Raw genomic sequence first — 12,003 nt, 5'->3', positions numbered from 1 at the left:
CATTACCACTTACATCTGATGCAATGAGCGCATTACCGCGTGCTTCTGATGCAATGAGGGCGTTACCGCTTACCTCTATGGAGCAATGAGGGCATTACCGCTTACCCCTGATGCAATGAGGGCATTACCGCTTACCCCTGATGCAATGAGGGCGTTACTGCTTACCTCTGATGCAATGAGGGCGTTACTGCTTACCTCTGATGCAATGAGGGCGTTAGTGCTTACGCTAGGTTCACACTAGCGCCCAGAGTCCGTTCTGAGCTTTCCGTCTTCTGCATGCAGAAGACGGAAAACTGTCAGACCAGGTCCGGCTGTGTGCGCCGGTGAGTGTTTTATGCTCTCCGCCGTGAAACCGTTTTTTAAAAACCGGACACAGAGTACTGCATGTCCGACTCTGTGTCCGATTTAAAAAAAACGGTTTCGCGGCGGAGAGCATGAAGCGCTTACGGCCGGACATCTTTCGAACCCATTCAAATGAATGGGTTTGAAATAGTCCTGCAGATTTCCGTCTCCTGCTCAGTTTTCTGCAGGAAACTCAAACCTGCATGAACGGAGACTGGGCACAGATGTGAACTAGCCCTTTCCCTTTTTGGAGCAATGGCAACACCCTTATAAGACCTTATTTGCAAGTTGGCAAAAACCGCGACATCTCAGCAATGGGGGCAGCGATTCACAAGGAGGAAACTGCTTGATTCAGGTGACCCTAACCTATCTATCTGCAGGGTTGGGGTAACAGGCGATTGCCCCCCTCCAAATCACCATTAATAAATTCTCTACATCTCAATCGGCTCTTTCTAAAGTAATTCGGCCCCCACAGGGCCATTCCTGCTGCACGATCCTAATACCAATATCAATGCAGGGCTCCAGTAGGCATCGCCACGTCTTGTGCCAGCTCCCGGTGATTCAATACCCGGCTCCTTCCTGCACTCGCTCTGAATCATAACCTGTTTGACAACAAACATTTTAATCTACCCTCCTTCCAGCGCGACGCAGTTCATCAGCATTACACAAAAGTCGCTTAAGTGCGAATGTATTGGATTTCCTGCTGTAGTCACAGTACTATCAATTACTGCACGCTGTGAAAAAGTGGAGACGATGGGCAGTAATGAAACCGTAGGCAAAGAAACTGCCAGGCTCCCAGCCTGGGTGCTGAGGACTGAATTACAATCTACTTCTCCCTTCTCTCAAATAAATTCCACATTCGAGCAGCCTAAACATCCTGCTGCAGCTTTAGTTGCCCATAGGGATTAGATTTTCGGGGGTCGATCCCCCTTCCCCGACTTATAAACCTTTTAGCAAATAGTTGCATTCACCGTGAAATTTTGCATCATAGAATTCTGTTATATTCCTCAGTTACTCTTCCTGGAAACGTTTGAATAAATTGACAACTGTGAACAGGACGGGTCCCTATACAACCTTGGACTATGTAACCACACCCTATTGACAAGGGGGCAGGGTCAATTTATTCATACATTTCCAAGAGGACTAACTGAGGAACAACGCAATCATTGTTCATTAACAAGTATTACATATGTACTAAAATAGATATATCATGAAAGTTGTCAGATTTGGGACACAGAAGCGGTAATGGGACTGAGATAGTGACCGCACACTCCAGCGGCTTATGGGGTGCGATGTATAATAGAAGTATAGTGGATGAGATAGTTACAAAACAATTGGTACAACTAATGAGCGTTTATGGGTTGCCTATGGGAGTCGGCCATTTTTCCATCAGATGAAAGTTGTCAGGTTAACATATACATAGTAAATGAGGTTGGATGAAGAGATCAGTCCATTCGCTGAAAGTACATATGTGATCCCATAGGTTCACTGTATACAAGATCTAGAATTTTTTTTATTATTTAAAGCTTAAAAAACACATTTAAAGCTCTTAAAACACAACTTAATAACGGCGTCCAATCAGAAACGGCCTAGTCTCAAGAAGCAGACATCTGATTGGCTACTAAAAATGTGCGCGTTATCCTTTACGTCTGCCATCCTAATACTTCTCATTGCTCCAAAGCATCTAAAATGAACAACGGAGCAATCCTGCTGATCCGGTGTTTTCTTGCGGTGGAAGTCACCGCTATACTGTCACGACCCGTGTCCTTTTCCTTAGGCCTCAGTGATCATGTGTGGTGGGGAAATCCGCCAGAAGAAAACACCAGAGCAGCAGGAGCGGACCGCACTGGAAGTCACCAGAGCACCAGGGACAGGTGAGTAGGATTTTTTTTTTAAATTTGTATCCCAAGAAATACACAATCCTTCCCCCTAAGATCGAAGATGCGCCGAATACCTCGATGTACGTCCTTGAAAACTTTTTGAATCTTTTTGGCCTCCGTTTATTTTTGCATAGCTTTAGACTTCACCAATAAAAAAAAATTTCTTCATATAAAAAAAATGTATTTTAAATAATTTCCGTAAAGCGATGAACAGCCATCGCCCCTGCCCAAATCCTCAGCTTCGTACTCGAGATCCGGCGTAGAAGATGACTCTCCGCTCATACACCTTCTTCATCGTATTCTCCACCTGCTTGAGGAACACCTGGGGGATCCGACCGCATAACGTATGGACGCTTTCCAGGAACTTTGTTTGCAGGGGGTAATACATCGACTGGAAAAGATTACCATCAAACGGATACTGCCGAGGAGGGAGGAGAAAAAGATGTCAGAGGTTACCAAAAAATTTTTAAAAAATTGGTCACTCCACTTTTTGTCAGCGTAAAAAAAGTCACAAACTGGTGGCTTGCAACTTTTTAACTCCACCAGCGACTTAAAGGGGTTGTCCAAGATGGTTTTTTTTTGTTTAATATGAGGCTGAGGCGGTAAAAAAACAAACAAAAAACAGTTATCCTGGACAACCCCTTTAAATAGCTGAGGTGCTGAGACTCAGTGGATCCATCTAATTCACGATGAGGTGTCATCTTAAGAGGCGTCATGTTAAGTGCATCCTCCGCTGGCATGTCGGACATCAAGACTGGCATACAATATGCCAGTCTTGAGGAATTCCCTCCAATATCTTAAAGGGATCCTATCATACAAACCCTTTTTTTGTGATTAACACTTCAGAATAGCCTTAAGAAAGGCTATTCTTCTACCTTTCGTTATCTTCTCCACGCCGCTGTTCCGTAGGAATCCCGGTTTTTGCTGGTATGCAAATGAGTTCTCTCGCAGCACTGGGGGCGGACCCCCTTGATCAAACAGCACTGAGGGCGTCCCCAATGCTGCCAGAGAACTCTCCAGCGCCGCCTCCATCTTCTTCAGGAACATCCTCTTCATGCGACTTCTTCCGGCGCTGGCGGTGAAACTTGTAGGCCTCGGGCAGAGCCGACTGCGCATGCCCACAGGCCACAAGAAAGTGGCCGCTTACTTACTGTGTAAGTGGCCATTTTTCTTGTGGCCGCAGACATGCGCAGTCGGCTCTGCCCGAGGCCTACAAGTTTCACCGCCTGCGCCAGAAGAAGACGCATGAAGAGGATGTTCCTGAAGATGGAGGCGGCACTGGAGATTTCTCTCGCAGCATTGGGGACGTCCTCAGTGCTGTTTGAGCACTGGGGCCCACCCCGCAGTGCTGTGAGAAAACTCATTTGCATACCGGCAAAAACTGGTATTTCTACGGAACGGTGGCGCAGAGAAGACATCTAAAGGTAGAAGAATAGCCTTTCTTAAGGCTATTCCAATGTGATAGGGACAAAAAATAAAGTTTAAATGATAGGATCCCTTTAAATACCTGAGGATTCACCTAATTCATGATGAAGTGCTACCTTGTCGTGTTAAATGCATCCTCCACTGGCATGCTGGACATCAAGACTGGCGTACAATATTCCAGTCTTGAGGAATTCCCTCCAGTTTCTTAAATGTCATACCTTTAGAATGTAGGACCCCTATACTACAGGCTATACCTAAAATAGACTCTCTGAACCCACTAAATTCTCAAAGGTGACCTCCGACTGTAACCGAAACAAATCGATGATGTGAACAGAACCTTAAATAAAGGGCAGTATGAACCTTCCAAGAGGTTAGGTCATGTGAATGTGAATGTCATGTGAAGAACCAAGGAAATTGGTTCTACTGAGATCCTAGTTGTAGAAGGGCAAGTGGTGGAACTTTCCGGCACAATGCAATATTCGGGTGTGTGGGGGAGGGGAGAACTGGCAGTTCTGAGAGCTTAAAGCACTTGGTAGCATTCCACATCAGCCCACACAATGCTAGAAGGGTGACATTTATAAAGCGAGTGCACACAAAGAGAGGGATCACCGGACCGCTGCTGTTACTTTCTAACAGCCCCCATGACTAATAGTCACCCTCCCGCCCCCTGCTGGGCACACTGCACCTGTAAAGATATAGATACGGAATATCCTATATACGTACATCACGTATCACTTCATAGAACGCTTTGAACGCTGGTTGCTTGTCATCATGGTAGACGCCCCTATTGCCATGGAGAATAGATACGCCATCTTCCTCTGCAGATTTACAGTTACTCCCGTACATGCAATGATCGGGGCGATAATTCCACTGACACGGGAATACAAAGAGATTCTCTGGAAAATCAAATAAAAGCAGGAGGATAAACTTGGAGCAGTTTTCTGGTTTTGTTATATTGTTAAAGTCATTGGGTTCATTCCATGGTCCTCATTTTATGACAAACATAGCATTTGATGACTTGGCCGCCCCCTTTTCAGACCCCAGAGTATAAAGATCGGAGGCCCAGGGGAGGTGATCAAACATAAAAATCTGTGTAACTCACCTCTCCTAAGCTTTGGCGCAACTCCCTGCCATCTTTGGCCCCTTTAGTGACGTCACAGAAGTCTTGTGGGTCAGGCAGCGTCACTGCACATAATGATGCCGGCGTAACCCACGTCTGTAACATCACTGAAGAGGGATGAAAAGACCCCGGGGAATAATAATAGATTGTGGATGGTGTACCCCAAAAATTACAGGTTCTGACGAACCCAATTTTTTTGCAATATTTGCAACAAACAACGCAGGGGCCACTATGGAACAGGATACTGTGTGAAGGAGACACTATGGGACATTATACTGTGTAGAGGGGCCACTATGGGACATTATACTGTGTAGAGGGGCCACTATGGGACATTATACTGTGTAAAGGGGCCGCTATGGGACATTATACTGTGTAGAGGGGCCACTATGGGACATTATACTGTGTAAAGGGGCCGCTATGGGACATTATACTGTGTAGAGGGGCCACTATGGGACATTATACTGTGTAGAGGGGCCACTATGGGACATTATACTGTGCAGAGGGGCCGCTATGGGACATTATACTGTGTAGAGGGGCCGCAATGGGACATTATACTGTGTAGAGGAACCGCTATGGGACATTATACTGTGTAGAGGGGCCGCTATGGGACATTATACTGTGTAGAGGGGCCACTATGGGACATTATACTGTGTAGAGGGGCTGCTATGGGACATTATACTGTGCAGAGGGGTCACTATGGGACATTATACTGTGCAGAGGGGTCACTATGGGACATTATACCGTGTAGAGGGGCCACTATGGGGCATTATACTGTGTAGAGGGGCTGCAATGGGACATTATACTGTGTAGAGGGGCCACTATGGGACATTATACTGTGTAGAGGGGCCACTATGGGACATTATACTGTGTAAAGGGGCCACTATGGGACATTATACTGTGTAGAGGGGCCACTATGGGACATTATACTGTGCAGAGGGGTCACTATGGGACATTATACTGTGTAAAGGGGCCACTATGGGACATTATACTGTGTAGAGGGGCCACTATGGGACATTATACTGTGTAGAGGGGCCACTATGGGACATTATACTGTGTAGAGGGGCTGTAATGGGACATTATACTGTGTAGAGGGGCTGTAATGGGACATTATACTGTGTAGAGGGGCCACTATGGGACATTATACTGTGTAGAGGGGCTGCTATGGGACATTATACTGTGCAGAGGGGTCACTATGGGACATTATACTGTGTAAAGGGGCCACTATGGGACATTATACTGTGTAGAGGGGCCACTATGGGACATTATACTGTGTAGAGGGGCCACTATGGGACATTATACTGTGCAGAGGGGTCACTATGGGACATTATACTGTGTAAAGGGGCCACTATGGGACATTATACTGTGTAGAGGGGCCACTATGGGACATTATACTGTGTAGAGGGGCCACTATGGGACATTATACTGTGTAGAGGGGCCGCTATGGGACATTATACTGTGTAGAGGGGCCGCTATGGGACATTATACTGTGTAGAGGGGCTGCAATGGGACATTATACTGTGTGAAAGAGACACTATGTGATATTATACTGTGTAGAGGGGCCGCTATGGGACATTATATTGTGTAGAGGGGCCGCAATTGAACATTATACTGTGCAGAGGGGCCGCTATGGGACATTATACCGTGTAGAGGGACAGCTATGGGACATTATATTGTGTAGAGGGACAGCTATGGGACATTATACTGTGTAGAGGGGCCGCAATTGGACATTATACTGTGCAGAGGGGCCGCTATGGGACATTATACCGTGTAGAGGGACAGCTATGGGACATTATATTGTGTAGAGGGACAGCTATGGGACATTATACTGTGTAGAGGGACAGCTATGGGACATTATACTGTGTAGAGGGACAGCTATGGGACATTATACTGTGTAGAGGGACCGCTATGGGACATTATACTGTGTAGAGGGACCGCTATGGGACATTATATTGTGTGGAGGGACAGCTATGGGACATTATATTGTGTGGAGGGACCGCTATGGGACATTATACTGTGTAGAGGAACCGCTATAGGACATTATATTGTGTGGAGGGGCCACTATGGGACATTATACTGTGTAGAGGGACAGCTATGGGACATTATACTGTGTAGAGGGACTGTAATGGGACATTATACTGTGTAGAGGGACCGCTATGGGACATTATACTGTGTAGAGGAACCGCTATGGGACATTATATTGTGTAGAGGGGCCACTATGGGACATTATACTGTGTAGAGGGACAGCTATGGGACATTATACCGTGTAGAGGGGCCACTATGGGACATTATATTGTGTAGAGGGACCGCTATGGGACATTATACTGTGTAGAGGGACCGCTATGGGACATTATATTGTGTAGAGGGGCCACTATGGGACATTATACTGTGTAGAGGGACAGCTATGGGACATTATACCGTGTAGAGGGGCCACTATGGGACATTATATTGTGTAGAGGGACCGCTATGGGACATTATACTGTGTAGAGGGACCGCTATGGGACATTATACTGTGTAGAGGGGCTACTATGGGATACTATACTATCTGGAGGCCACTTTAGGACATCATAGTCTGTAAATGGGGCATTATACCATGTGGGTCCCCAGGAAAGGGGGGTCCTATGCCGAGTATGGGGTGGGGTTAAGGGAGCCAAGTCAAAACTTTGCTATTTGGACCCATTCTTTGCCAGTTACACCCCTGAAGAAGACCCCAGTATTATACATGTTTGCTTGGGGCCTTATTACAGATTTGGCCCAGATTAAAGACATTTTAATTTCTAAAAATCAAAAATGTGTCTGAATTGGGCGATTCTTACCTGGGTTGAAATAAAAAATGATATTTAGTAAGTCCTGGTCTCCCCACGTGATGTAGTTTTTGTATTTCTGATACAACGGATGGAGCATTTCCTCCCACGTCAGACCGGCAGGGATCATGTTGTTCTATAGGAAAAGAAAAGTCAGGATTTATTGTAGGAGCACAGACCACATCAGAGTAGATCAGCTCAGGCCAGCCCTCGGGGGGCGCTGTGTATAAGGGCATTCACTATCCGGTGCACCATGCTCATGAATACAACCGGACCCCAGCTATGAGACCCGTGTATTCTATGATCCCTGATTTTTGGCTGCAGTAGAAAATTGTAACTATAATATATGAGGCAGACGACCTGATCTAATGCCTTAAATGTGAATATTGCTTTAAGGATCCCTTTAATTATACAAGCCTATAACATATGATCTATTATTACATTTACAGAGGTTATAAATGTTTGCAGTTCCAATTCCATGAGGGTTTCCCTTCTCCTTACAGCGTCAGGGTGGCACGGTGTGATTTATGCCTGCCGGTTATCTTCCTCCAGGCCCCGGCACATCCAGTAAACCATTATCCTGTGCACTGCAGTAAATAAATAGCGCCGGGTTAGAGCGGGCGCCGTAGATCTCCCCATTGTTCTCCGCTGACATCCATGTTTCAGATCAGTAAGGACATGAACATTGCTGTTCACCTTGAGCGAGGACCCCACTGATCCGTAACTCGCCTGTCACAATGTAGCACCGAGTGGGTGACTCCAGGCTGAGGGTTGTGTGATTTACGATACGACGCCAGCGATTTGTCAGCCTTGTAGTCACCGCCGCAGCTCCCGTGCGCAGCTTTATGGCAGCCCTTATAGAGAGCTTTACATTAATGAGAACCAACCTATCGAAAAAGCAGTTAGAGGGAAACGCAAAATAAACCGCAATATAGATGTGCGGCGCTTAATGTGACTGCATGGGGCCAAAATGCTACATATACTGACAGGGGGACCTCAGGGTAGCAGATATAGCAGCTGATAGGGGGGCCATCAACTAAGGGGCAGCAATGGATGATACCAGAGGATGGGGAAAACTGTATTGGACATCACAATACCTGCATGAGACATGATTATAATTACAATTTTTGTATGCTGTGATGTCATAGAGATCTTTTATGTGTGTGTATTATCCCTGTACTGTGACATCACTGTGTGTATTATCCCTGTATTGTGACATCACTGTGTGTATTATCCTGTACTGTGACATCACTGTGTGTATTATCCCTGTACTGTGACATCACTGTGTGTATTATCCCTGTACTGTGACATCACTGTGTGTATTATCCTGTACTGTGACATCACTGTGTGTATTATCTCTGTACTGTGACATCACTGTGTGTATTATCCCTGTACTGTGACATCACTGTGTGTATTATCCTGTACTGTGACATCACTGTGTGTATTATCCCTGTACTGTGACATCACTGTGTGTATTATCCTGTACTGTGACATCACTGTGTGTATTATCCTGTACTGTGACATCACTGTGTGTATTATCCTGTACTGTGACATCACTGTGTGTATTATCTCTGTACTGTGACATCACTGTGTGTATTATCTCTGTACTGTGACATCACTGTGTGTATTATCTCTGTACTGTGACATCACTGTGTGTATTATCCTGTACTGTGACATCACTGTGTGTATTATCCTGTACTGTGACATCACTGTGTGTATTATCTCTGTACTGTGACATCACTGTGTGTATTATCCCTGTACTGTGACATCACTGTGTGTATTATCCCTGTACTGTGACATCACTGTGTGTATTATCCTGTACTGTGACATCACTGTGTGTATTATCCTGTACTGTGACATCACTGTGTGTATTATCCCTGTACTGTGACATCACTGCATGTATTATCTCTGTACTGTGACATCACTGTGTGTCCCTGTACTGTGACCATTTTTAATGGTCATGTCCCTTTAAGAAATCTCCAGCGGCACTGACCTCTGTAAATGAAACAAGGAGACTTTCTAATATTGCTAATATATTTTTCTCTAGTAACAGTCCTTGTATGAAAAATTTCATTCCATTATCTTCATTCCCTCGAAGGACCGTCTCCCGCCCCCCCTCCCCGCGGTACAGACCATTAATATGTCACGGATTCTCTACTCCCCTCTCCATCGGGCACATTAAGTTCACTCATCCGTCCAGATACATTTTATCCAGCGAATCATCAAGCGTTCTGATTTATTTTCCATGTAGCGAAGCGTTATTAACCCCTTTTTACCTTGAACTGCTGCTTCCTAATACGTGTCAGATTCATCAACATGACCCCGGAGTTGACACCTGTTGCACCGTAGAATGGGTGTCGGGCGAAACGACTGTACCAGCCAATCTTGGGGACCTCGTGCTCAGGGGCCATGGCCGCCAGCTGGGTGTCATTGAAGTGCTTGAGAAAAGCCCAGATGTCGTCCAGAGGGCGCAAGAAGAGAACGTCCGTGTCTACGTACAGCAAGGAGTCCACGTCCTGCAGGATCATCTGTCCGGCAAAATAGAGGGGTTAGTTACATAGGTTACATAGTATAATTGCTAAATTTTCCCTCGGTTCCCCAATATCTGTGACCATAGGTCTGGTATGATAACTAGGCCACACTGATAGGTCATCCATAGTGATCTGCTTTATGGCTGCTGCAACGGATGGGTGTGTGAGGCATACAAATACAATAACATATATGATCACCAAACTAATCTGCAGATTCTGTCCCAGTCTACACAGTAAAGCCGACAAGTGTGCCACAGAAAACAGCTAACTGCGCCATCTAGTGGCCACTGGGAAAAATTACTGGATTGGGAAAAAAAAGAAGCACATAAATATATAAATGAATGTATAATATTTTCTGAAGACACATCATTTTAACTTGGTGTTGTCACAACCTAAACAGACAAATGTTAGGCCTACAGAAGTAAGACCACCGCCATCAACCCGATTCAGCAATAGCCAATTGACTAGAGGTGTCTGAGCCAATGGCAGGTTTCACCAACCGGAGCATTAGCCCAATTATCGCAGGGTCCCTGTTGTAAGGCTCATTAATATTCATGAGAACACGCAGTTTACTAATCAGATCAATACACATTATATTAAACTCGCACTGATTTTATTTAACATATTTTAGGATTTTTTTTGCTTTTGAGTTTTCGTGCTGCATTTTGCTTAGATACAGCTTCAAATTCTCCTTTTTCCTTTTAGGGTTATATAATAAAATTTCATCTGCCTGCACTCACCACTAGGGGGAGCTCACTGTATACGGATTTGTACAGACAGTATTGCCTTCACAGAGGGTTGTACACATCTGTTATGAGGAATATAAGGGGGTGTTCACGCCAAATTTGTCAAGCAGAAAATTTCAAAGCAGATTTTTTGCGTGTGTGAAAAACAGCCGGAGATTTTGATGCAGAATTTGGAGAAGTGTGTCAGTCTATTAGGCAGGGCCACATTCCAAATTCCGTGAGTGGATTTTGACCAAGCAAGCAGAATGCCTCCCATTGAGACAGATTCCGCCTCAAATTCAGTGTCAAATTTCTAACAAAGAGAAGCCCAATGTTGGGCCCCTTCTCGTCAGGGGGCCCCACAGCATTTGTACAGTCTATCTGGAGTATTCCCTTAAGAAGTCGGTTCCTGCAATTCACTACTGAAACTTCTACAAGATATTCAGGGGATTGCTAGTAACAGAGTTCTTTAGGGTAAATCTGTAAAGATTTTTTAGGGGGTTGTTAGTCGTGGAACTCCCTGCTGCAACCTGTATAAGATCACTAGCTAGCCACACTGCTCCCTGTAAAAAGAGTTATGGGACTGCTAGTCATGCAATCCCCTCCTGTGGCCTGTACAATATAACTAGAGGATTGCTAGTCATACAGCTCCCTTCTATACAACATAGTCAGGCCATTGCTAACCATGCAGATCCTTCCTGTAACCTGTATAACATAGTTTGGGTATTGCTAGTCATGTAATTCCCTCCTGTAACCTGTATAATATAGTTAGGATATTGCTAGTCATGCAATTACCTCCTGTAACCTGTGTAACATAGTTTATTGCAGATCCCTCCTGTAATCTGTATAATATAGTTCGGGTATTGCTAGTCATGCAATTCCCTCCTGTAACCTGTATAATGTAGTTACGGGATAGCTAGTCATGCAATTACCTCCTGTAACTGGTATAATATAGTTCAGGTATTGCTAGTCATGCAATCCCCTCCTGTAACCTGTATAATGTAGTTACGGGATAGCTAGTCGTGCAATTCCCTCCTGTATAATGTAGTTACGGGATAGCTAGTCATGCAATACCCTCCTGTAACCTGTATAATGTAGTTTGGGTATTGCTAGTCATGCAATTCCCTCCTGTAACCTGTATAATGTAGTTACGGGATAGCTAGTCATGCAATTCCCTCC

At 45.1% G+C, this 12,003-nt stretch overlaps 1 protein-coding gene across 1 annotated transcript in view; it reads right to left on the bottom strand.

Annotated features, from left to right (window-relative positions):
• Nucleotides 1-448: 448 nt before the first annotated feature.
• GXYLT2 (glucoside xylosyltransferase 2) overlaps nucleotides 449-12,003 on the bottom strand; it is a 31,750-nt gene continuing 20,195 nt past the window's right edge. The window contains exons 4-7 of the mRNA XM_075287530.1: nucleotides 9,845-10,096; nucleotides 7,581-7,704; nucleotides 4,371-4,543; nucleotides 449-2,640 (exon numbers count right to left, since the gene is read on the bottom strand). Coding sequence (XP_075143631.1) covers nucleotides 2,458-2,640; nucleotides 4,371-4,543; nucleotides 7,581-7,704; nucleotides 9,845-10,096 — 732 coding nt within the window. The 3' untranslated portion in view covers nucleotides 449-2,457. The remainder of the gene's footprint in view (nucleotides 2,641-4,370; nucleotides 4,544-7,580; nucleotides 7,705-9,844; nucleotides 10,097-12,003) is intronic.

This window comes from Leptodactylus fuscus, chromosome 9 (genome assembly GCF_031893055.1).
Source record: "Leptodactylus fuscus isolate aLepFus1 chromosome 9, aLepFus1.hap2, whole genome shotgun sequence".
Lineage (NCBI taxonomy): Eukaryota > Metazoa > Chordata > Amphibia > Anura > Leptodactylidae > Leptodactylus > Leptodactylus fuscus.
Note: the sequence above shows the minus strand (reverse complement) of the source record. Positions and strands in the feature narration are given on the sequence as shown.